At 47.5% G+C, this 27,450-nt stretch overlaps 1 protein-coding gene across 3 annotated transcripts in view; it reads left to right on the forward strand.

Annotated features, from left to right (window-relative positions):
- Positions 1-27,450, forward strand: part of FADS1 (fatty acid desaturase 1) — a 544,935-nt gene that overhangs the window by 416,575 nt on the left and 100,910 nt on the right. For 2 of the 3 annotated variants that reach the window (XM_078680603.1, XM_078680602.1), the window contains 4 exons: positions 9,732-9,842; positions 10,429-10,626; positions 11,030-11,131; positions 11,856-11,984. In XM_078680603.1, coding sequence (XP_078536729.1) covers positions 9,732-9,842; positions 10,429-10,626; positions 11,030-11,131; positions 11,856-11,984 — 540 coding nt within the window. The remainder of the gene's footprint in view (positions 1-9,731; positions 9,843-10,428; positions 10,627-11,029; positions 11,132-11,855; positions 11,985-27,450) is intronic. The other variant, XM_078680604.1, reaches the window with a different exon arrangement.

Genomic DNA, 27,450 nt, shown 5'->3' on the forward strand with positions numbered 1-27,450 from the left:
GTTTACAATAATTGGTGCCATTAACAAGCATCACCTCCTGACAGGGCGTGTAACTCTAGCTGCTGCAGCGGACCCTGACGTCTTTAATCCACCTCATGTCCGAGCGAGGGCACAGCACACGTCACGAAGAGCTGACGCTGCTTTTCTAGCACTTGTCCGACCTGTCCCTTCACGTCATCGTCCACAATAACCACCTGGGTGGCAGGAAGACTGACGAAGGGCACCCTGCGTGGGTCAGCCATCTCTGTTTGCAGCCTCCAGACTTTACTATAATGCTCGCATTGTTTTATAGTGGCTGGAATGATAAGGGAAAGGGAAAGCGCGTGTTTTAGGTACGCCGTGAGCGTGCCCATCGGCTGTCCTGGCCCAAACGCAAAGACACGTCGTGAGAGTGCACATCGGCTGTCTGGGTGCACTGAGATGGCCAGAGAAGACACGCCGTGAGCGTGCACATTGGCTGTCCGGGTGCGCTGGGTAATGGTGATGTACCGCGATTGAGAAGCCTAGCCACAAACTGGGACTTGGTAAGGGATGACTGCTGCATCACCATGCCAAAAAGCTATACTGTGAGTGGGCTGTGGAGATTGTGGAGCTGCCGGCTGCCAACAGAGCAACAACTGAGGTAAGGGCCCAACCAGGAGCGTACGGACAGGGTATTTTAAAGCGGCTATATGGAATGCATCTAGCGAGCTGGAACGTGCTAGAATGTGCAGGGTAGGGTAGGTTTGCTTGCAATAATGAAAGCTTTTTTTTTTTAAAGCAAGGCTGTTTTTTTTTTTTCCTACTGCAAGTTAATGTAACACCGGCGTACGCGTTTAATTACAAGCTGGCCAAACATGTTCAGGAAAGTGCGGTGCACAGACAGGAGATGTGCACGTGTATGGTGCCAGCAGGAGTTGTAATCACGCCGGAGCCGTACGTGTGCACAGCTCATGTCTTACGGTACGCGCGTGCACAGATCCTGTCCTGCTTCCGACTACAAGTCAGCAACAATAGGGCTCGCCGATAGCGAGCAGCGCTTTGCACTGCATCTCTAGGCGAGACCTAATAAAACGAGGCTTCAGAACAGATGTTTGTCTTTAAAGTAAAAAGGGAAGAATTCCTTTGAACTTTCCGGAAAAAACAGACTAAGACACTCCTTGTACCTGCAAATGTTGTGTTCCTTCCCTGCCATGGTCTGCTCTCGAGCAGCTTACCCGGGCTCCGCTGCAACCACAGTCTGACAGATCACACGCTGCAGGCCTTTACACGTTTCCAATCATTGGTTTTGATTTCTATTACAAACTATAGTCAATCAGAAGTTTTAACTACGACTCCCAGAATGCATCTCTGAGGAGAACTAATAGCACCCAATTTAACATACGAGTTATGTGGTACGCGGTGTTCGGAAGGCCTGTCGGTGCAGGGTTACTTCAATGTACCATTGTGCTAGTTTTGGGACAAGTGCAAGTCCCCTACGCTGCCCTCCAGCCCTGGCTGCCGAGACAAGCCTCTTTGGGTGGGGCGCATCACGGTGATCCTCAAGTTTTTAAAAGCGGGTATATGGAATGCTTCTAGCGAGTTAGAACGTGCTTGAACGTGCAGGGTAGGGTAGGTTTGCTTGCAATTAATGAAAGCTTTTTTTTAAACGCGAGGCTGTTTGTTTTTTTTCCTACTGCAAGTTAATGTAACGCTGTCAAACACGTTTATTACACGCTCGCCACACGTGTTCACGAAAGTGCGGCGCGCAGAGACAGGAGATGTGCACGCGTATGGTGCCAGCAGGAGTTGTAATCACGCCGGAGCCGTACGCGTGCACAGCTCATGTCTTGTGGTACGCTCGTGCAAAGGTCCTATCCCGCTCCCGACTTCAAATCGGCAACAATAGGGCTCGCCGATAGCATGCAGTGTCGCTAGGCGAGACCTAAAAAGGCACTATAACAGGATTAACGCTGGCTGTGTCATACTGTTTTTGTATAATACTTTCAGCCATTTTCACCAGAGCTAAAAACATTAGCAAAGCCAAAAATCTTGTATAGGCAAGACATATTGGTTTTGCCAATACTTGTTTATTTAAGTCAGTGTTTCGATTTGTTGGAACAGGACCTACTTGCTTCTTGAAGTGCACACTGAAGCTATCATATTATTCTAGAAAGCTGGGCACACCATTGGCAGTAACTCGAAGGACTGGCTAAGGTACGGAAAGAATTATTGGACTTGGTAGTAACATTTCTAATGGGGAATAATTGCACTGCGCCCCATCGTACAACGTATTCACTGAAAAATTACATCTTCATATTATGTTGCTAAAGGCGTATGAACCTCTTTTGGGTAGCTCAAACGTCTATTAGAGCACAGTCTTTTTCTGCAATCTAATGCAGAGTAAAGTAATCAGACACATTTTTTTGTCATGAAGTACATGGTAAAGTAATTACCGTCATCTTCTGTAAATCTATTTAGGGTAAAGTAATTGGTGTAAGATTTCTTCTTAAATAGGGTGATGCATTTAAACCTATCAGAATAATCTTTGTAATCCAGTAAATGGTAAACAATCAGAATAAGATGATTTAAAAAGAATAGTAGGTTGCAGTCTTCATAGTAATATCCTTCAATGTAACATGCAACAAGTTTAATAGAGTAATTAAATTCTGTAATTTGAATTGGGTCAGCTTGTAACCCAGCACAGGTTAAATAATTTAAGGTATTTTTCTATAACGCAATCTAAGTTACAATAATCAGAGTAAATGCCTTCTATGCTCTAACAGAGATGCATTTAGGGTAAAACCGTTATCTATGTCTGAAATCCTATATGGTATGGTATAGGATAGGTTCATCAGATCAATCTTTTGTACTTTTTTGCAGGTTAAAGTAATAAGAGAAATCTTATGTCATCCAATGTAGGGCAAAATTTGGGGAATCTTCTATCTTGTGTAGGGTCAAGTAATCAAAGTAATCTCATTTCATTTTGATCTGGTTTTAGATAGCGTGGGATTACAATTGGATATCCTGACACAGAGTTAAAATAATAAAATACTGCACAGTGAAAAGCCAAGGTTTAAAGACTGTTGGAAAACGAGGCAGTACCTGTGAGGCCTGCACAAATAACATGACTACATTTGTCCTTCACTGGGAACCAATCACCCAATTGTAGCGCCTGACTCTCAGAGAGTGGCCTTGCAGAGAAGTCTGAGGCTTCCTCAAGGGAGGTGGTGTGAGCTAGCAATCGCCATTTGCAGGTACGCACCAATAACACTCAATAATTAATTGTCCAGTCTGTACTTTGCTTTATAAAAGTAAGAGTACATTTATTAAAAACACACACTACTCAATACTATGCACCAATTTACAAGTATACATAAGCTGTTGGAATTACTTTGTGGCATTTCATAACATCTCCTCCCCTCCCGCAGGTGGGGGTGGGGCCTAGTACCACCACTCCCATGTATGCACATTATCTTGCACATAACCCGGGGCGTGGGCCCTGCACACTGGCACCATCCCAGTGGTGACCCACCCCATTACCTCAACAAGCATTAAAAATGGGTACACCTGCTTTGGTGACACATAACCCTGACTGAGCATCTCCTACTGACCATAAAATATGCACCTCTAAATCTTTGGGGCTAACAGTCTGGGTTGTTCCTCACCTAACAGCAGCAGCATGAATACATGTTTAAGCATCACTTTAGAATGTCAGTACTCATCACATTTGTGTATCATTAGATTGCATTGCAATTACAGCCTGTAAAGGCATCACAGATGAAATCACAGAATTACGCATATACAGCCAGACACCCTCGCAGGAATGTCTGGCAACATAACCCCACTTTGCTTATGACATGTGACCTTCAGTCCCTCTAAAAGAAATAACGGTAGTAAAAGCATTTCGGTGCAATTACATCTCTTCACCTCCAGGGGATGCCCTTCTCCCGACATCGCCAACTCAGCCCTTCAGTCCTGGATTCACTTCTCAATACACCCTCAGCTGAAGAACAAAAGATCCAACCCAAAAGGTGTTTAATTGCAGACTGAGAACTTGAGGGGTTATTCCTTTCAAGTCCCCATGTGACTTAGGGAGGGACTGTTCTTCTTTGTGCTGGGGGAGGCTGCGTTGCTCCTGTATGTCCCCCTGCACCTCTTTTCACACATGAGGGTGGCCCCCTTCACTGGGGGCCACCAAGTGCCCAAACTGCAGATTCTCAAATGCCTGGAAAGGCATTCTGGGGTGCTCTGAGCTCCTTTTCATGAATATCAGATGAGCGGCTCTGCCACTGTGCCGGGGAGAGCTTTGCTGGTGGTGCTGGCGCTTTGCCGCTTTCCTGGGCCTCAGTGGGGGTCCTGGACCCCCAGGTGAGGGTAAAGGCTCGGGGAGCCCACCCCCGGCAGATCGGCTAATTTTCGGGGGCCAGTCCCACCCGGGCCGCGATGCCCAAACTCTCCTTCTCGGGTCCCGCTCCCACCCGGGACCCCAGCATGCCTTCTTCGGGCAGCCCGGGGAGCCCACCCTCGGCTGCCCCCGCCAGCTCCCCGTCCGGCCAGCATCCTCTTGTGCTTCCGAGAGAGCCGGATCCTTCATTCTGCAGATGCTGGGATTCCGGCCAGTCCTCCCGGTCCTCTGGGGAGTGCGACGCCATTCCCTCGCCTTCTCCCCGACATCGGGGCCCGGGGATGGGGTCCCGGGCCCTCGGCCAGCGTTGTGCCACTTCTGCGGGAGCCAGGGTGGGCTCCTGGCAGCCCACGCAAGCCTCCTCCTCTACTTCGGGGCCCGGGGATGGGCCCCCGGACATCTTCAGGGGTGCACGACAGCGCTCCCACTCATCCCGCATCAGGGTGGGCTCCTGGTGCCCGCTTGGGGCCATTTTCACGGGGAGCGCAACGGCTTTCCCCGACTTTGCTTGAGCAGATTTTTGCAGGATGCGCGATGGCGTACCCGACTTTGGTGGGCCCGGGGATGGAAGGTCACCTTCACGGGGAGGGCGGCAGCGCCCCTCCCCCCGGCTTGACTTCTCGTTGGTGGCAGTCCCCGGGACCTGACCCACCGCGGGGCATCTCTAAGCCCGGCGGCGGAGCCCCACGTTCTTCGTCATCGGTCTTCGTAGGGGTCAAAGGTCACCTACCTTCCGGGGCACATATCGCAGCTCCTGGGGGTCCGATCTTCCCCATTTAAGGGTCCTCTTGCTCCCCCCCAGCCACAGGGAGCACTGTCCTCTGGGCCTCGCAGAGGAGGTATTCAGCGGGGAGCTGTCTTCACTGGCTCCCTGAGCCAGCCTTTCGCCGGTCTCTCCCCCTGCGCCTCTCTTCTGCTTGTGCAGAGGCGCCTGATTCTGCGCACTGGTCCTGGACTCTTCTCCCTGGAGCGGTTCAGGTGCCTGGAGGGCAGTCAGGGGGTTCCTCCTTCCAACTGCCCATTGCCAGGCTCCAACACCTTCCGCCTCAGCAGACCACTCCCCAGAAAGAGCTTCTCTTCTGGTGCAAGCACTTTTTAAAAGTTGAGCAGGGGGCTGGCAGGAAGTCTCTGTTGGTCCTATCAAACAGTGACACAAACAGCCCCCTCCTTCTTGTCCAGCCTCTGGGTTTGTTCAAAATGGTGTCTTCCAGGGTCTCTGGCCAGATATAGCCTTAAACAGCCTTGGCCGCCAACTTATTCAACCTACATTGCTGACTTAGATTGACATCTGGCACAAGTGGAGTGTTTTCCGGCAAGACTGGGAACACACAAAATCGGGCATCTGCAATACACTGATGATATAGTTGTGCTAATACAGACTCCCTTTGGCCTACACAGGTTGATGAATGCTCTGGTCGGTACATCGAGCCGCAAGGCCTGGATTAAACCTAAAAAACACCAAGGTGATCCGCTTGGTTGACCCAAATAGAAAATCCACATATTGGTTTGTGAAGGGCAACCGCTTAGAGGTTGAAACCTCTTATAAATATCTTGGAATAGTGATAGAGCATGCTTTGATCGTCAAACAGCAGTTCGCTATGATTAGAGTAAAAGTACGTACTTTATCCTTTACATTCAATCAGCTGCAAACGAAAATCAACTGACCTTCACGTCATCACCTGCTTACGGTAATGGCAGCACAGTTCCTACCGACGATTTCACATGGCCTGGACATCACCCACGGAAAAGAGTCGGGATTATTAAACCGTTTACAAAGCCTTCTCACAAGTTCAAGTACGGATGGAATTTGGCCTAAAGAGCCAAGCACTGCAAAGAATGAATGCATTTATTAAGCTATGCTGGACTCTACGTGCTTCTGAAAAAGGCTCCCTAAACAACTTGTGCTGGCAGAAAATCGAGCTTCAAAGATGTGCAAAAATCTAAACAACTCTTTGGGAGTCATCAATCACAGCTTTAGGTTTAAAAGGAAGCCTGGCCCCCTCCATGGAAAAAACATAATTCACTTAACTAAGCAACACCTCTGCCAAAGATTTGTCTCAGCTGCAAGATAAGAATACACTTGCTGTCAAACGCCATGCTTGGAGGGTTATATCCTCATACCAACAATTGAAGCCCCACGCCTACTTAACAACCCATTTCTCGCCCAATCTAAAACATCAGTTCATGTTGTTACGCTTCGGGCAGTTCGATACAAAAGACGTAATACCTTCCTGGAAGACTTAAGTCATTAACTCCCATCTTATGCACATGTCCAGCACGTTTGGTACACAGAAGGGAGCTACTTAGACCTGTTTTTCTACACCAGCAAGTGCGTACCTGCAGGCAAGCAGCAATTTGTTGGCTCAGTGATGTAGGTTCAATGCTTAATAGATGTTGGGTCGATTATTTTGTAAATGTAATTTTAGATACATAATTTAATATGCACAATATACTTGCACTTTGGCTTTTATACAATTTAGTAGCTGTTGTCTTTTAATCAAATAACGTACTTTTGCTGTTTTTAAATTGAAATAATTGTAACTAACTAATCAATCAATAAAGCATTGACTTATTCTTTATCTACTGCAGCTTAAAGTATTTAGAGTACTTTTCTATTACTTAATGCAGAGTGAAGGGATGAGTGTAATCGACTTCTGTAATCCGACACATGGCAACCAATCAAAATAATGTTTTGTACCTAGTAAAGGATAAAGGTAAAGTCATACCAATTTATGTGATCTCTTTATAATACCGTAACGGGTAAAGTAATCAGTGTTTTCTGCGTTTGCATTGACCCACATAGTGATGTCATCAGCTATTTCATACTGTACCTGGGTGCCAAATCTGACATTTACAAATCTTTGGTCAAGTAAGGGGTCATCTAATTCAAGGAATCTGCTTTGGTAATCGAATGCAGGGTAAAGTAATCAGAGTAATTATTCTGTAGTGCATGATGAAGTAGTCAGTGCATTTTCCTTCACTGTCACTGTAATCTTATATCAGGCAAAGGCACTGCAAAGCAGAGAAAACAACTCTCTTTTGTTATTCAGTTAAGAATAAAGTAAGCAGTGTATTCCCCTTCTGCAATCAAATACAGGGTGTTGCGTTTCAACCCATGACCCAATGTAGTCAAATTTAAGGTAAAGAAATCGGAATTAACTCCTTTTATATGAAACACCTCAAAGTAATCAGAATAGTTAGTCAGCCTATAACCACAAAAGCACCTTCTGTTGCCTTTCAATATTGCTGCATCCCATTAAAATTATTTGCCTCAGCCGATAAACTATTACATTGCTTGGGAAATAATTCCTTCTTTTCAGCATGATTAACATCCCATTTGGTGTTTAGGCTAATAAATCACACAACAGTTAGGACCTAATTTAGATGTCGGTGGGACCACCACTGACATGCCGTTGGTGGTGGTCCCACCGACATCCAGGGCAGCAGTTCCACCGCTGGATTACAGTATCAGCGGTTGGAGCGCAGTGGTAGGGGGGAAAGACTGCAGCCTCCAACAGGATCAAAGATCCAGTCGGGGTGTCGTTAAGAATCCTGCCCCTACTATGGGGCATTGCCTGCGCAGGCACCACCGTAGGGATAAGGATGCTCCTTTCCCTCAGCCTTTACGTAGAGGCAGACAGAAACTGACTTTGGGTACCCCAAGCAGGGGTACCCAATGTGGGCTTTGCGAAGTGGCCTGGGGGGAACATACCTGGCACACAGTGCATGAATGTGCACCAAGTGCCTTTTTCTACAGCGGTTTGTGCTGCAGCCCTTTTCCTGGGCCGCAGCACAAGCCGCTGTAGAAAAAGGCATTTTACGACCGCCTGCCGAGCAGTCCTTATGTAATCGAGCAGGGGGGACCGCGGACACATTATCGGATGGACACTGTTATGAGGGCCTTAGTCTTTGCTGTTAAATCAGGTATTCCTGATTCCTCCCTGCAACAGCAACAGTTATCGCTCCAGCTTCCTTTCAACAGAAGCCCCACTCTGCGCTTAGTTGTGATATTAACCGTCCCTTGTTTTTTCTATTCCTAGTTAGTTGCACATTATCTCTCAACATATTTTATCACACTATAGGAAACCCTTCATTATTAATGCAGTGATTCCTCATCTCTCAGCGAGAGAGTGCTCATCCCGCTCTAGACAGCCCACCAAGCATGACTTTACACATTGTGTTTGCATAACCACAACACAGCATCCAAATCCACCAGGGTCGGTCTCATCTCGCCCAGGGTCACTGAAGGCAGAAACCTTTCTAATCCGAAAACTGTCCCCAGAACACAAGCTCTCACAACCAAAATGAAGGCATTAAAGAGTGTCTGTTGAGCCCCTGCATAATTTAGCGTCAACCAGACCCATGAAATGTAGTGACACCCTGCATGAGGTGTATGGTGCACCAGTGGGGAAACCAGGTTTGCATTTTAAAGAACAGCAGGAAATTCTTCAGCGTCACATGCTGTGGTATGGTCTGTGGTATTGTGCTATATAGAGTCATAGCTTCTGCTCTCGAGAGATTTGGCTTTTGTTGGTGAAATGTAGTATGGGGGAAACATCCTTTACAACGCAACTTTTACCACGCAGTGCCTTTACGACGCAACTTTTACAACGTAAACCATTACAACGCATTGCGATGGGGGGCGCTCTAGGATAGGGAATAAGTTTAATTTACTGTCCAACACCTTCCCTAGTGTCCACGGGGACTGGAGTTGGAATAGTAAATTAAACTATTCACTATCCAGCACCCCAAAGCGCTATGCGTTGTAAAGGTATGCGATGTAAAAACCGCGTTGTAAAGGCATGCGATGTAAAAGTATGCGTTGTAACGTCATACATCCGTAGTATGGTGCATTGCGGTGTGGTGTAGAGCATTATTGTATTGAGTGATGTGGTATGCAGTAAATCCTGTATAGTGTGTTATGTGTTGTGTTGTAGTGCAGTATTGTGCGTTGTAACGTGGATATTGGCAGTATGTTCCATCTGTCTGGAAAAGAGAGTAGAGTAAGATTACAAACTCATTAAGAGGAAGTGATACTACACATAGGTAGGGCATCTCTTCCGGGCTAAAATGTTTGAATCAATTGTGAGCGCTTTATCAGAAAAATTGAGCATTCTCTTTGAGTTGAACAAGTACAATAGAAGAGAGAAGTTTCTCTTTATATGCATTGCTATGCATTATATCCTGCACAGATGATGGGGTTCCGGATTCACCATTTTACAGCCCAGTGTTGTGATCTTTGATGGATGTGTATTTCCAGACCGCCCCCCCTGCCCCCGGAAGTCAATCTTCTGCTGTCTTCCACATCTGTACAGCTCATGTTGTTTTGTTGAGTTTAGCGTTTGTGTTACTCCTTTTTTCGCAGGATGCCTTTACTGCTTTTCACATCGACAAAGCGCTAGTGAGCAAGTACATGAGCTCCCTGCAAGTGGGGGAGCTGGCCCCCGACCAGCCCAGCTCAGAGCCCGCCAAGAACGTGAGTACCCCTTCTATCACCCCACTCAGTATGAGCTATCCAGCAGCCTGGCCAGCTGTGAGCCACCCAAGGCTGTGAGCACCCATAAACCACTGCATCTTTTCACTCAAGGATAGGCCGGATCAGCCCAGCTCTGAATTGGAACCGAACATAACACCCTCCCTGTTCCCCACTAGATCGAGGCAGCCAAGAAGATGATCAGTCCCCAGTTGCCCGACTGTGACTAGTACAAGGCCTTCACTGGCCCCACATAACACGACGAGTTCGCCTATGAACCAGTAGTAGCTTGGGAGTGCATGTGCACCACTGCTTCCTCCAGCCTCCCCCTCAAGAATAAACACTTGACACTACTTCTGTGGGACAACTGAACAAGAAAGGGATTCTCCAACACCCACCCCAGGGAAGGGCCCGGGCCTACCAGGCTGCGACCTAAGATCAAGGTAGCCCAGCTCCGCTTCCAAGACCAGATCAGCCCAGCTGCCAGTTCCCACCTTTAGCCAGGAATCACAGATACACAGCGTGTCTCTTGTTTTATAGGAGCTCCTCTCCTTCCCAGTGTAATGTGTGCCATCCCCCCCCTTCGCAGGCCATGCTCACGGCTGAGTTCCGAGAGCTTCGTCTGGCTGTGGAGAAGATGGGTCTGATGAAGCCCAGCCAGGCCTTCTTTCTGTGTGCCCTCCTTCACATCCTCCTGCTGGACGTGCTTGCCTGGCTCACCCTCTGGCACTTCGGCACATCGGTGGTGCCCTTCCTCATCACTGCTCTGCTGCTTGGGACTGTACAGGTAACTTCTGACCAGGCGTGGGAGCCCTGCCTGGCTCATCCAATCTCCCAGTGGTAACCTAGTGGAGGGAATATGTTATGCATAATCCAGATTTAGTTATTCTCCAAGTTTGAACTTGCAAGCATGCAGTACAGTGAAAAGAAGTGACATTCCCGGAAGAACAGTTACTGCAGAAGGCCAGTCATCTATATTGACTTGAGGCAAAGAATGCTGGCAGCGTGAGGGCCTGGGGAGAATTAGTTTAATGCATGCAGGGAGTGCATATGTTGGCAGCTTCTTGGGGGATGTGCGGGGTGTATTAGGCAATGCATTTTGAGCACCAGTAATGTTAATGCAGCCTCTCACATGTGTAGGAAGGGCCAGACAGTGCACCACGGGTGATACTATCTCCTTCCCTCTCCAGGCTCAGGCCGGGTGGCTGCAGCATGATTACGGGCACCTCTCTGTCTTCAGCAAGTCCAAGTGGAACCACTGGCTCCATCATTTTGTGATTGGGCATCTAAAGGTAAGTGGACTAAACAGTGTGGGGTGCCTGGAGATGCACAGAGTAGGGAGCTGCGCGAGATCCGGCGGATGCTGGGCATCTGGTGGGACTTGGTGCTTATACAGAGAGCAGGAAGTGGCATTAGCGCCACTGGGGATGCAGAGAGCTGGGTGGGATCCAATAGAGATGCAGTTCAGGTAGACCTTTGGCATCAATTGGAGAGACATAGAGCAAGGAGCCATTGGGAACTTGTAATGATGGATGTTGTCCCAGTGGAGATACAAAGAGCAGGGACCCCCATTGCTATCCTGTGGAGGTACAAAGACCAGGCACCTGGTTGGGATCCAGTGCCAGTACTTAGTGGGAGGAGTTGTGTACTATGTATGGATACGTGAAGCAGGAGGCAGCGCAGAATACATCTGAGGCAAGGAGAATAGGCATTTGTGTGGAATTCAATGAAGATGCACTGAGGAGGTCAGTGAGGGCTCACCATTCAGTTTTGTGTAGCTTTCTTCTCTGTGTGAAAGGGTGGGTGTCGCTCAGATATTCTCTTCTACGTTTTTGGGAGGCCTAGTTATTGCAGCGTAGTGTTAGTTACACTGTTTGTACTGTGGGATATCCCTCAGTAGCTTTGGGGTGCTGTGTTGTTACTGCTGCTGTGAGTGGGAGGCGCAATCTCTCCATGAGTTATCGGGCGGCGCTGTATTTCCTCTTCATTGATTCTGTTTTCATATGTTTTATGCAGGGTGCACCGGCTAGCTGGTGGAATCACCTTCACTTCCAGCACCATGCGAAACCAAACTGCTTCCGGAAAGACCCTGACATCAACATGCACCCCCTCCTTTTCGCACTGGGGAAGAAGCTGTCTGTGGAGGTGGGCCTAAACGTAGTCGACAGTTGTTCTAAGCTGTCCACCTTCCATGCTATCCTTTCCCTCACCTTTCCTCTCTTCCCCTGGGCTTCTGGTTCAATGCTTTCAGGCTGGTAGATTCGAGCATGAAGTAAATGTGCTCCATCAGGTCTTTATCACATCCTCATGAAATCCAATACCTCTCTTGGCTCCGTCACACTCCCTTTCTTCAACCCAGGTTTTTTCATTACTTTGAGTTTTACATCATTATTTGCAACATCTTTGTCATATATAACCCGGACGGGGTTGTTCTTCATGAGCAGAATTTTGAATCTTCCCCAACAAATCCTTTGGTGTCTTGAGGGTCCGTATCCCTTAAAGCACGGTTCTTACTTCACATGAAAAGAATAGTCTTAATAGGTAGAAATATACTAAAGGATATAGGTGTATGTGTTCAAAATAGGCTGTCTGCATAGCAGCTAGGCCCTCAGGAAAGCGGCCAGAACTGGAATACCCCCCCCCCCCCGCCACATTATTGACAGCACAAATTTGAGTCACACTGCTCAAATGTACAGTCAGTATTTGCATTTTTTAAATATAATGTGTTTTTTGGGTTCAAAGCAAAAAATACAGTTTTTTAATTTTATCTATGTGTACTTTTTGTTCCTTATATACTTGGATTGAAGGAGCTGTGACTTACCCGGTGGCTGAATTTGGGATTCTGGAGTAATGTCACAGCCTGTAATGAGATTTCTAGAGTGATGCTTTCTGAGGTCAAGCCTTTCGAATAGAGAGCATTGGTGCTACGCTGGGTTTTGGGTTTAACTTCAGAATCGGAGTGGATATCTAATTCTTGGAATTTCTTGGATATACTCAGTGCCACAAGACATATGGCTACCTTTGTTCACAGAATATGTCAGCAGTGGGCACGTGGTGCCTGGCCAAAAATACTTTTTAAACGTGTTAAACTTTATTTAACAATACAAGTTTAGAAAAAGCCTGCAACATATTTCAATAAAAAGTACATTGTTATGGCCGTTACATACCACGCAAAAGTCGAGCAAACAAGAGTCCAATGAATCTTGGCATGATAAGCCTTCAGATATCCAGGAGGCATCAAATTATCAATAAAAGTTGCGCGGACCACGCATAGCTGAGAGAGCAGATTACTTTTTTCCGCATCCATTGATTGCCAAGTGAAACTTTAGTCAGTCAGGCGCGAGTGAGCATTTAGTTAATCATGACCCTCCAGATAACCATTAGCCTTTCATGCCTTGAATTTTCCAGTTCCTATATACATACCATTTTATTCGAGAAGTGTGAGAAAATGGGTTATACTAAATTTTGTGGTTGTGCAACCTCACTGTGTAATACACTTACCATGCTCTCTAGGACCCTTAAGTTTCGTTTGTCAAACCTTCACCTCAACCTGGAGTAGCTGTGGCTCTGAGCAGCAAGGCTAATATAAAGGAATGAGTTTAAAGGATTTAAACAGCAGGAAAAAATTAAGAAGAATTTGACAAGAGACCAAAGAAATCCATCACCAATTTTTAAAAATAGACTGTATTTTTATGTATTTTTAGACCCCACAATGAAAAAGATCCACCAGGGGGGTTCCAGAGATATATAATATAAATGGTATAGTAAGTAAAAGCATTTCACTCAACCTCAAACAAGCACTGGCAACTTCAACATATTTGAAAATAAGTGTAATGCGGTCACTTAGAGTTACTTTTGGTGGCCAGCTCCAGGGAGAAGCCAATCGGGTGGACCAGCAAGGTCCTCAGAAACAGTGACCTCATCAGGTGTCGCTGTCTTCAGTCAGTTCCAGGCACTTTTATCCTTTGCCGGGATTTCGTATGGAAGAGGTCCTGATGAAAGAGATGAACGATGCTCAAAGGATGCTGTGGATGTGATGTGGTTGACTGGGGTCCTGCTGCGACTATTCCTAGATCCACAAAGGAGTTGAGGTGGTACTAGTCACAGGAAACATCCTTTACAACGCAACTTTTACCACGCAGTGCTATTACAACGCAGGTTTTACAACGAAAAACCATTACAATGCATTGCGCTGGGGGGCGCTCTAGGATAGGGAATAGATTTAATTTACTATCCAACACCTTCCCTAGTGTCCACGGGGACTGGAGTTGGAATAGTAAATTAAACTATTCACTATCCAGCACCCCAAAGCGCTATGCGTTGTAATGGTATGCGTTGTAAAAACCGCGTTGTAACAGCATGCGTGGTAAAAGCATGCGTTGTAACGTCATACATCCACTAGTCACAGGATTAACATCCATTGAAGTCCTCTCAGGGCTGACAGAAGTCCTTTCACCACTGTACAACAAGTATTGCGGTCACAGACCAATCCTTCCTGGCTCATTAACTCGTCCTCTGGGGGTCCCAGCTGCATTCTAATGACACTCTCAGGCTCAGCCAACTCTGGCGCAACTTTGTGCTTTGGGTTGTGGTCCCTAGTGCTGCAGTGTTGTGGTTGGCGGCGGGTTGAAGATTCTGGGTTTCCAACTTGCCCCAGCAGGCCTCTCAGCTGCTGTGTCCCTGTGAAGGCCACCTCACAGTCCCTTGGAGAAGGGACGGCTCCTCCACTATGAAATGAAATGAATCTTATAACGCGCGACTTAGCCCGAAGGCATCAAGGCGCCTAACAGAAGAACCAGGGAAACAATAAAACAGTAACTACAAGTACGCCCTTGCAAACAGCCAGATTGTTAGTGCTTTGCGAAACCGCAGAACCGAAGGCTGAGCTTTAATTTCACATGGAAGGGTATTCCAAAGCTTAGGGGCGATTAAGGAAAAGGCCCTACCGCCCCATCTGCTCTTACGGAAGCGAGGTACCACAAACAAGTTCTTTGAGGAAGAACGTAAGAGTCTGCCCGAGACATAGGGGGCCTGCAGTTTCTTGACCCCTCCTGCACCATTGCCAGAAAGTGCACTATGAGTCAGGCAGAGCACTTTAAAGGTGATCCTCGCTTCAATAGGAAGCCAGTGTAAGGCTTCCTGGCTGCTGTCAATGATGCTAGTCTGGGAGCGTCAAGAACGAATTTGGCGGCCGCATTTTGGGCGGTCTGAAGACGCTGTGTTAAGCTCTTATTCATACCGGTGTAAAGGGCGTTACAATAATCGAGTCGCGAAGCAACAAGTGCTACAACCACTTGCTTCCGCGCCTGGGGGGACAGGTAATGTTTTATTTTCCTGAATATTTTGATGATCCCCCAGCAGGGAGCAACAGTTCTGTTTACCTGCAAAGCCATGGAGAGGGCAGGTTCAATCAAAACTCCCAAATTCCGCGCTGACTCTGTGGGGGTAGGACAAGGCCCCAGCGAGGGCGGCCACCATTCATGTGACCAGATGTTATTATTAGGGCCAAACACCAGGATCTCCGTCTTCTCCCCGTTCAACTTTAATGAATTGTAAATCATCCATTGTGACACTGCTTCCATGCAGTTCCTAAAGTTGAGCGGGACGAGCCATCAGGGTGAGAAAGAGACACCAAGATCTGTGTGTCATCTGCATAGGAGACTACCTCCATCCCAAAAGATCTAACCAACTTGGCAAGTGGGGTCACGTAGATGTTAAACAGGGTCGGACTTAATGCCGACCCCTGTGGGACCCCACATTGCACAGGTAGGGATGGAGATAGAAAGTCTCCCAGCTTAACCCTCTGTGTCCTCAGGTCGAGAAAGGAGGCCAGCAGAGTCAAGGCCGCCCCTTCCACCCCTATCTCCCTCAGGCGAGATGTTAGCACCGAGGGGGACAGGGTATCAAAGGCGGCCGTGAGGTCTAGAAGGACCAGGATGGTGGAATGTCCCTGGTCTACCTCCAAACAGATGTTGTTCAAGACGATCGTGAGGGCGGACTCGGTACTATGATGTTTCCTGAAGCCGTGCTGGGATTGATCCAGGAGGTCTGAGGAGGCAAGAAATGCCGCTAGATGTTGATTGAGATACGTCTCAAGCATCTTTGCAGGTGCTGGGAGCAAATATATGGGGCGATTATTCTTGAGCACCTCAGGGTCAAGTGTGGACTTCTTTAAGAGGGGCTTGACCACAGCATTCTTCCATTCAGATGGAAAAATGCCCTCTCTCATAGCTCTATTCATGATGTCAAGTAGAAGAGGGAGCAAAGAGTCTCTGCAATCCTTCAGGACTTTAAGAGGACACGGGTCCAAAGGGGATCCCGACCTTGTCTTATTTAAAAGCAGGTCAAGCTCCTGATAGGATAAAGGCGGAAACTCTAAAATACTCTTGGAGGCAGTTGAAGAGACCTCCTTCGAGAGCAGAGAGAGAGGGACATGCGGGGGAGATGTAGCAGATCTTTGTACTTCAAGATTCCGGTAGATGTCCGTAATCTTCGAATGGAAGAATCATGCGATTTTAGCACAGAATTCCTGGGTACCTGCCACAGGGTCCTGTATCTGTAACGTGCAAAGCAAGTCCACTATTTTAAAGAGATCTCTGGGAGAGTAGAGAGTCATTGTCAGGTTAGTAAAGTACTCTTGCTTAACTCTGATAATCTCCAACTTGTACTCCTTAAGGAGTAACTTATGTTTATCCCTCTCCTTCAGATTCCAGCTTGCTTGCCAAAGCCTTTCTTGCTTCCTGCACCCTTGTCTCATGAGCCTAAGATGCTCCGAAAACCAGGGTGCAGAAAGTTTCTTTCTAGCAGAGTAGCAAGAGGCGAGAGGAGCAAGCACATCGACTGCTGCACTAATGGCTTTGGACAATTCCGAAGCCGCTAGGTTGGTATCCACATAGAGGTCAGGTTTATAGTTATGCATGAGTGGGGCTAGCGAGGTACTTGTAATTTTCTTAAGGTTCCTCCTGAACTTGATGTGGCTGGTGACACCTGTCTTAGCAGGCGTAGAGGCGACCAAAAGCTCCAAAGGAACAGCAAAGTGGTCCGACCAGGACAACGGAATAGGGACTTCTGTTTTAAGCCTGTCATCATTGGAAAACACTGCGTCCATGTGTGGCCTGCCTGATGCGTGGGGTGTTTGACCAGTTGCACTAAGTCACATGCGGATAAAGAATCGAGGAGATCTAAAGAGTCTTTAGAATCAGGGTTGTCTAAATGAAAGTTCAGGTCCCCCAAAACTGTCAAGTTGGCTGCTCCGAAGTAGGGTTCCAGGATATTAAGAAGGGACTGGCTAAAGTCTATTCTAGACCCAGGAGGTCTGTATACCAAGATACCCACGAAGGGAGCGGCCTCTGGAGATTTAATAAGAAAGTGCAGGGCTTGAAAGAGGTCAGAAGGCCTGGAGAGTTGGATAGTATGACAGGTGTGAGAGGTCTTATGAATTCCAAGGCCACCTCCTCTACGCCCCACTCTATCCAGTCTAACTAGAGAATATCCATCCGGCACAGCCTCGACCAACTCTGGTCCTGAGGACTCAGTTGCCCAGGTTTCGGTGAGGAAAACCCATGTGGGCTTTCGGGCTAAAACAAAGTCGCGAAAAGCGATATTATTTTTCACTAAGGATCTAGTGTTTATAAGAAAACCCGATTCTTTCAGAGGAGGCGACAAAAGAGTAGTTGCAGGGGGGGGCCTAACCTGGCGAATTGCCGATGACTTACCACAAGTGCTACAACAAGTACAATAAAATGCATCCAAAAGAATGTCAGGCAAGCAAGTAAAATGGCAGGGAAGCCATACAGGTCTCAGACGAGCGAAGTCCTGATAGGAATATAGGGGACCTGCTGATGGAGGCATATCAGGAGCACCCAGAGTACAGAGTCTCACGCCCTTTAGCCCGTCCGTAGCGCGGACGGGCGCAGACGGGCTGGACTCTGGCGTGACTCCGGCGTTACTGCGACGCAAACGCTGCGCGTAAACGCTGCGCGTATAAAGGGCAGCTTTATATGCAGGTCAGCGTGTCCTTGTGACAGCTGGTCTGCTAACCCAAATGGCACCGTCAGGCGTCCAAGTCTCCCCCCAAGATGGCCGCCAACAAAGAAAGTGACTCAAGGGACCCGCTGAATGCGCGGTGATGTTAACAATTACAGTGCAAGTAATGGGGATGCGCCGATCTTCTAAAATGGGGCAAATACGAAAGTAAATTAAAGTAAATACAAAAACAGGGAAGTTTTAAAAAGAGAACACTATCGCGTATGCAGCAACCCGCCCTGCAGCGCGCTAACTGCTGTTTAGTCCAGGTGTACATGGAGATACAAACAAGGAGAGCCCGCCTAGAATTCCCACCTTATATGCAGGTCAGCGTGTCCTTGTGACAGCTGGTCTGCTAACCCAAATGGCGCCGTCAGGCGTCCAAGTCTCCCCCCAAGATGGCCGCCAACAAAGAAAGTGACTCAAGGGACCCGCCGAATGCGCGGTGATGTTAACAATTACAGTGCAAGTAATGGGGATGCGCCGATCTTCTAAAATGGGGCAAATACAAAAGTAAATTAAAGTAAATACAAAAACAGGGAGGTTTTTAAAAGAGAACGCTATCGCGTATGCAGCAACCCTCCCTGCAGCGCGCTAACTGCTGTTTAGTCCAGGCGTACAGGGAGATACAAACAAGGAGAGCCCGCCTAGAATGCCCACCTTATATGCAGGTCAGCGTGTCCTTGTGACAGCTGGTCTGCTAACCCAAATGGCGCCGTCAGGCGTCCAAGTTTCCCCCCAAGATGGCCGCCAACAAAGAAAGTGACTCAAGGGACCCGCCGAATGCACGGTGATGTTAACAATTACAGTGCAAGTAATGGGGATGTGCCGATCTTCTAAAATGGGGCAAATACAAAAGTATATTAAAGCTAATACAAATACAGGGAGGTTTTTAAAGAGAATGCTATCGCGTAGGCAGCAACCCGCCTTGCAGCGCGCTAACTGCTGTTTAGTCCAGGCGTACAGGGCGGAGGAGCTTCTCCCCACTGCTTTCTCACAGTGCGAGAAGCGGGTGGATGGGGCTGCTCTGTGAGCAGGGCAGCGGAGGAGTTATGTGCCTGCCCACTCCCGAGTGCACAAAGACTGTTTGGTTGGTCCCCTGGGACCGCCAAAACCAGTCATGCTCACTCTGCCCTTCTCCATGCAGGCTGCAATGCTTCTGCTTCTTGTTCCAGGGGAAACCAAAAATTTTCCTATGCCTCCAAACAATGCAATAATGCAAACACTGAATGATTAGAGATAAACCATAAATTTATTAGTTTATCTCGACAAAACTTTTGTCATTGAATCAATACGTAAGTTACAAAATTCACTTATTTTAGGAGCAGACAAAGAGAGAACCATCGACTTCCTTTCTAGCCATATGGAGATCAATTGAACAATGTGTAAGTATCTACAGTGAACAATTATAAAGCAAAAACATTGCGCTAAATCGTACATACATGGACATTAATGAATCAAAAAGAAACTTTTCAAGAAACAGGTAAACGATCACAGTTTGAAAATCATAAATACAGCAACATGTGAGAGCAAGGGTGAATCTTTCAAATACAACAACCCCTAACTCATGAAATGAATTCGTTTGTGTAAAAAATCACAGTAAGCCCATTTTGAATATGTGACTATCAAAAGCCATTGGTGTGAACACAAATATATGAGTTCAAATGTCAAAATGCCTAAAGTCAAATGCCGACGCGTTTCCAATCCTGCCAGTAGTTTACAGGATTTTCATCAGGGCGGGGAACGAGTCCATGGGAACTGTTTTCCAAAAAGAATAAAGAGTTTGTTTTAGTAAAATGCAAACAAACGCCATTGTGTTCAAGTGCAAAATGAACCGCATTGTGGTGCGGCATACCTTGAAGGTAGTGGCCTGTGTGGCTTCAATTTTGGGAATAGCGCTTTGGCTCTTTTGGTCAGGCGGGTCTGGGCTGTAACAAGAAAAATGACTGCTGTCACTGATTTGAAAGTGACCCACTACACGCTGAAGGAAATAACATGAAGGAAAAAAGATTTTACCTTGAGTCTTTACAACATTAAGTCAAGGCAGCCGGTGGCAGGGTTATTTTTCAATTATTTGATCTGGGGACAGAAATGACGATATTTTGAGAAGTTGTGCCAAAACGGTAAAAGAACAGGCACTGGAGCATCACCGCTCCGATGGGAACACTTACTTTTAAAAGTTGAACACGGGCGGAGGGATCGGACCGGTGTTAACAATGGAACGCTGTCCGTTCTAAAAAATAAGAAGGAGAGGAGGCTAGCAACTGTGCGCTGAATCACGCAGTGGAAAGGTAAAAGATAAAAACTGACACTCAATGGCAGGTGAAGAAGGGATCAATCGCTTACCAAACAACGCCACGGGGGGCTCTGCTAGACTGCATCCTTGCTTCTACCGGCACCTACAGGCTTTAGTTGTCCAGGGCGCTGCCGGTACTGGTGGTGATAAAAGCATGTGTATGCTAACAGCCAATGGGATGAGTTAAGAGTGCTACTGCATTGTGGGAAATGGAGTCCAAGTGTGGAGTCAAGCTCGATTGATTTCACTAAGCGTGTTTAGGCCCTTGTTCACACTATCGAATCGCAGTATGAGGTATGCCTCCTTACGCAAAAGCATAGTTTCTACATTGGGGTAGCGTTTAGAGTCCAGCCAGACAAGTGGTGTCCATTTGAAATCGTTTTCTGTGTGCTGGTTATTTACAAAGTGTTCAACCATGGGTGCGGTCATTACTCGTTTTTTTATCCGGGATCGGTGTTGTGTAATGCGTGCATTAATGGCTTGATTTGTCTTGCCAATATAGACCTTGTCACAAGGACAGACCACTGCATAAACGATATTTTTTGTTTTACAGTTGGTGAATGCATCATGTGTCCATTTGATGCCATGATTAATGAAGGTGTCCCCTTCAATTGTAGAAGAACATGAAACACAGTTACCACATTTGTGGTGCCCAGTGATTGGTCTGAGGTTCCACTGTGATATGAGGTCACTTTTGGGCGGAGGAATATGGGTGTCTGCTTTGATGAGATGCTGACCGATATTTGGGTTCTTTCTCATTGCGAAGATCGGTTTGGGCAAAGGATGCTCCATTGTTTCCAGCAAGTGCCAATTGTTTCGGATGATGTTTTTGAACTGGTTCGTGTGTTGCCCGAAGGTAGTCACACAAACCAATTGATCTAATTGCTTTTTTTCTTTTACCTGAAGGAGTGTCTCCCTCGGGGTGAACTTCGCCCTGTTTTTGGCATGCTTTAGTAATTTCTTGGGGTATCCTCTGACAGCCATCTCATTACAGAATCTTGTTGCGTGGAATTCAAAATCCTGTAGATTGGTACAATTGCGTCTTATGCGCAGCAGTTGCCCATAAGGTAAATTATCCTTAAGGCTTTGTGGGTGTGAGCTATTGTAATGCAGGATTGTATTCCTGTCGGTAGGTTTTTTGTGCAAAGAGGCCGTCAGTCCAGATGTGCTGGTACCTACTAGGACGTCCAGGAAAGTCATTTCTTTGGAACTCGAGTTCATCGTAAACTTAATGTCTTGGTGTCGTGAATTCAACCATGCGTGGAATTGATCAAGTTCGGTCTGGCTCCCCTGCCACAGGACCCAGACATCGTCTATGTATCTCAACCAGTGAATCATGTGATGTAAAAAGGGGTTGTCCTTATAAATGAAGCGTTCCTCGTATTGGGACATGTAGAGCACCGCCAGCTCCGGCGCATAAGGACAGCCCATGGCTGTCCCTTTGATTTGTATGTAAAAATCACTCTCGAATCTGAAATAGTTACTCCGAAGAGTCAATTCAGCCAATTCCACAATAAATGCGGTTGGAACCCGGTGGGGTCTTTCGCGTTTTTCTAGGTATAGTTCAATAACCTCTAAAGCCTCATCCTGAGGTATTTGTGTGTAAAGAGAAGCGACATCTAGTGTCACCATCAATTGCGTTGTCTCATCAAATGAGTGTCCTTCAATGTGGTTAATGAAATCAGTCGTGTCTCTCAGGTGCGATTTGACTTGTTCTATACATGGTTTTAAGAAAAAATCAATGTATTTAGATATCGGTTCAAGCACTGAATCGCAACCGGACACAATGGGTCTGCCCGGGGGTGTCTGATCGTTCTTGTGGATCTTGGGTAAGAAGTAGAGAATTGGCGTTCTAGGTGATTTTTTGTTTAGATATTCATGCTCTTTTGGTCCTAAGAAGCCTTCAGCTAAGGCTCTTTGAGTGATTTGTGCTATTTTGCCCTGGATCATAAGGACAGGATCCTCTTTAGATGGTCTGTACCAATCCTTATTGTTTACATGCTGTTGTCCTTCGGTGAGATACATGGGTCGGGGCCATAAGACCACCGCACCCCCCTTGTCCGCCTGTTTAAACAAATCACTCAAAGAGCCTTAGCTGAAGGCTTCTTAGGACCAAAAGAGCATGAATATCTAAACAAAAAATCACCTAGAACGCCAATTCTCTACTTCTTACCCAAGATCCACAAGAACGATCAGACACCCCCGGGCAGACCCATTGTGTCCGGTTGCGATTCAGTGCTTGAACCGATATCTAAATACATTGATTTTTTCTTAAAACCATGTATAGAACAAGTCAAATCGCACCTGAGAGACACGACTGATTTCATTAACCACATTGAAGGACACTCATTTGATGAGACAACGCAATTGATGGTGACACTAGATGTCGCTTCTCTTTACACACAAATACCTCAGGATGAGGCTTTAGAGGTTATTGAACTATACCTAGAAAAACGCGAAAGACCCCACCGGGTTCCAACCGCATTTATTGTGGAATTGGCTGAATTGACTCTTCGGAGTAACTATTTCAGATTCGAGAGTGATTTTTACATACAAATCAAAGGGACAGCCATGGGCTGTCCTTATGCGCCGGAGCTGGCGGTGCTCTACATGTCCCAATACGAGGAACGCTTCATTTATAAGGACAACCCCTTTTTACATCACATGATTCACTGGTTGAGATACATAGACGATGTCTGGGTCCTGTGGCAGGGGAGCCAGACCGAACTTGATCAATTCCACGCATGGTTGAATTCACGACACCAAGACATTAAGTTTACGATGAACTCGAGTTCCAAAGAAATGACTTTCCTGGACGTCCTAGTAGGTACCAGCACATCTGGACTGACGGCCTCTTTGCACAAAAAACCTACCGACAGGAATACAATCCTGCATTACAATAGCTCACACCCACAAAGCCTTAAGGATAATTTACCTTATGGGCAACTGCTGCGCATAAGACGCAATTGTACCAATCTACAGGATTTTGAATTCCACGCAACAAGATTCTGTAATGAGATGGCTGTCAGAGGATACCCCAAGAAATTACTAAAGCATGCCAAAAACAGGGCGAAGTTCACCCCGAGGGAGACACTCCTTCAGGTAAAAGAAAAAAAGCAATTAGATCAATTGGTTTGTGTGACTACCTTCGGGCAACACACGAACCAGTTCAAAAACATCATCCGAAACAATTGGCACTTGCTGGAAACAATGGAGCATCCTTTGCCCAAACCGATCTTCGCAATGAGAAAGAACCCAAATATCGGTCAGCATCTCATCAAAGCAGACACCCATATTCCTCCGCCCAAAAGTGACCTCATATCACAGTGGAACCTCAGACCAATCACTGGGCACCACAAATGTGGTAACTGTGTTTCATGTTCTTCTACAATTGAAGGGGACACCTTCATTAATCATGGCATCAAATGGACACATGATGCATTCACCAACTGTAAAACAAAAAATATCGTTTATGCAGTGGTCTGTCCTTGTGACAAGGTCTATATTGGCAAGACAAATCAAGCCATTAATGCACGCATTACACAACACCGATCCCGGATAAAAAAACGAGTAATGACCGCACCCATGGTTGAACACTTTGTAAATAACCAGCACACAGAAAACGATTTCAAATGGACACCACTTGTCTGGCTGGACTCTAAACGCTACCCCAATGTAGAAACTATGCTTTTGCGTAAGGAGGCATACCTCATACTGCGATTCGATAGTGTGAACAAGGGCCTAAACACGCTTAGTGAAATCAATCGAGCTTGACTCCACACTTGGACTCCATTTCCCACAATGCAGTAGCACTCTTAACTCATCCCATTGGCTGTTAGCATACACATGCTTTTATCACCACCAGTACCGGCAGCGCCCTGGACAACTAAAGCCTGTAGGTGCCGGTAGAAGCAAGGATGCAGTCTAGCAGAGCCCCCCGTGGCGTTGTTTGGTAAGCGATTGATCCCTTCTTCACCTGCCATTGAGTGTCAGTTTTTATCTTTTACCTTTCCACTGCGTGATTCAGCGCACAGTTGCTAGCCTCCTCTCCTTCTTATTTTTTAGAACGGACAGCGTTCCATTGTTAACACCGGTCCGATCCCTCCGCCCGTGTTCAACTTTTAAAAGTAAGTGTTCCCATCGGAGCGGTGATGCTCCAGTGCCTGTTCTTTTACCGTTTTGGCACAACTTCTCAAAATATCGTCATTTCTGTCCCCAGATCAAATAATTGAAAAATAACCCTGCCACCGGCTGCCTTGACTTAATGTTGTAAAGACTCAAGGTAAAATCTTTTTTCCTTCATGTTATTTCCTTCAGCGTGTAGTGGGTCACTTTCAAATCAGTGACCGCAGTCATTTTTCTTGTTACAGCCCAGACCCGCCTGACCAAAAGAGCCAAAGCGCTATTCCCAAAATTGAAGCCACACAGGCCACTACCTTCAAGGTATGCCGCACCACAATGCGGTTCATTTTGCACTTGAACACAATGGCGTTTGTTTGCATTTTACTAAAACAAACTCTTTATTCTTTTTGGAAAACAGTTCCCATGGACTCGTTCCCCGCCCTGATGAAAATCCTGTAAACTACTGGCAGGATTGGAAACGCGTCGGCATTTGACTTTAGGCATTTTGACATTTGAACTCATATATTTGTGTTCACACCAATGGCTTTTGATAGTCACATATTCAAAATGGGCTTACTGTGATTTTTTACACAAACGAATTCATTTCATGAGTTAGGGGTTGTTGTATTTGAAAGATTCACCCTTGCTCTCACATGTTGCTGTATTTATGATTTTCAAACTGTGATCGTTTACCTGTTTCTTGAAAAGTTTCTTTTTGATTCATTAATGTCCATGTATGTACGATTTAGCGCAATGTTTTTGCTTTATAATTGTTCACTGTAGATACTTACACATTGTTCAATTGATCTCCATATGGCTAGAAAGGAAGTCGATGGTTCTCTCTTTGTCTGCTCCTAAAATAAGTGAATTTTGTAACTTACGTATTGATTCAATGACAAAAGTTTTGTCGAGATAAACTAATAAATTTATGGTTTATCTCTAATCATTCAGTGTTTGCATTATTGCATTGTTTGGAGGCATAGGCAAATTTTTGGTTTCCTCTAGTTTAGGCCCTGCCTACCCTCCCTCCCATCGGGCCAAGCCACCACTTTGGGTTAATCTTGTTCCAGGGGAGCAGAGAAGCCGCGGGACCCGGCCGGCGGAAAGGTACGTTTAATTAAAACAAAATATTATTATTAAATTAACCATTAACCCTTGACAACTGGGGGGCGCTAGAGGGCGCACGAGCGGAATGGCTGCTTGAACGAGTAGCTCCCGCGCCTTGGTGCCAAATCCTCTCATTATCCTAAGCCACAAGGTGCAGACTCACCAGCAAAACCCATCGCTGTATGCAAGTTGTCATCCTCTACCCTCGCTCCAAGTTTGGAGCCGTTGCAGGACTCGGAGCCGGAGTTATCGCGGCCGCGACATTTGCCGAGGTTTGCCCTGGAGCCGGCAGGCGACGAACGCCGGGGTGACGTCCTACGTGAGGCCGTGGTCGACCACGAGGGACTGGGCCGCATCTCCGGGTGGCCACCTGGAGTCGTGGAAGAATCCTGTGCCGGACTCTGAGGCCGGAGGAGAGCTGCGTTCATCCCGCTGCCTGTGCTGGACCTCCGTTGGCGCCGATCCCCGACGCGGAGACCTGAGGTGAGCCTTCCCGATCCGCCCGGTGAGGAGGCGGGTGAGACGGCGGACGAGAACCGCCCGGAGGGGGGCGGCCACAGCACTGGCCGGCTGGTGGAGGCGAGGGGCGTCGGGACTGCCCTAGACCGCCGGCGGGACCTGCATGCCGGACGGCCTGGCCTTTGAGGGGTTACGCGCACGAGGACGCCGTCGCCCGCAGGAGGCCCCCGAAAACAGCGCGGAGCTCTTTGCTGGCGCCCTCCCTGTGCTACATCCCCACCGGGCTATCCTGCCTCCTTGATCCTTGCTGGCACACGCAGGCACCCGCTGCACGCCGCTAGCAGGGGATCTGTGACTGCCCTGTAATCTGCCTGTTGGGCCACCTGCGACCTGGACACTGATCTCCCTGCACTGCGTGTCGGCGACCATTGCGCTGCTGATTAGGCTGCAGAACATTGCTCTGTCTGTGCTCCTATTTCACCGGCATAAGCGGGCTTGGGACCGTGAGAAGCGCGTTAGGCTTGCACCCTCCTTCTGATAGTTACTGCTACATAACATCCTACCAGGGGCTGACTCACCGAGGGCTGCCGGAGCTGACTGGGGCTCTGCACCGCCTGACGGCCTGCTCGGAGATTCCAGGGTCACATAGTGCTTCCCAGGCCCACGGTATTTGTGGACTGCTTCCATCTGCGGCCATGGGGCGCCTTGATGGTCGACAGGCGAAGCTAAGCTTTGATGGAGCGAAAAAAGGCGCGAAGTCGGTGCCTGACGGCTCTGGGACCAGCGGGACGCCTCCGGCGGCCGCTACACCCCCCGCCCCCCTTGGACCTTGATCTTCCAGCCCTATTCCAGGAAATGAGGCAGGGGTTTGCGACAGTGGTTGAGAAGGTTGACGGCGTCACTGCTCGACTGGACGCTCTGGTCCATAAGGTGGATCGTCATGAGGAACGACTGACAGCTGCGGAGCAACGAATCTCTACTACCGAAGATGCGGCCGCATCCCATACGACGCAGCTGGCACGGATGGATAACCTGCTCCGAATCATAGCGGCGAAGAATGAGGATTTGGAGGCCCGCAGCCGTCGCAACAATATACGCGTCACAAATGTGCCGGAATCTACGGACACGGGTAGGATGAAACTGTTCATTGAGAAATTGCTTAAGGGGTCAATTGGAGAAGATGCTTTTTCTACCCAATTCATCGTGGAGCGGGCGCATCGCTCACTTGCGCCTGTACCCAAGCCCGGATTGCCGCCTCTGCCTATTATTGCCAAACTGTTGAATTATCGCGATACAGCGCTGAGAGCAGCCCGAACTCAACGGAACTTGCAGTTCAATGGCATTAATTTTTCCATCTACCCGGACTTCACGCCGATGGTGCAGGAGGAGCGCCGCAAATTCCTACCCGTGAAGAAAAAGCTTCGAGAGGCCCAAGTGGACTATGCTCTTTTATACCCGGCGAAACTGCGCATCACTCATCAGGGACGGCAAAGGTTCTTCACAAACCCGCAAAAGGTAGAGGACTTCCTGAAATCACTCCGAAGGGCGAGACAGGAGGAACAGGGCGCTGCAGCGGAGATGGGACACGATGATTCGCCACCG

Source organism: Lissotriton helveticus, chromosome 3_1 (genome assembly GCF_964261635.1).
Source record: "Lissotriton helveticus chromosome 3_1, aLisHel1.1, whole genome shotgun sequence".
In the NCBI taxonomy this organism is placed as follows: Eukaryota; Metazoa; Chordata; class Amphibia; order Caudata; family Salamandridae; genus Lissotriton; species Lissotriton helveticus.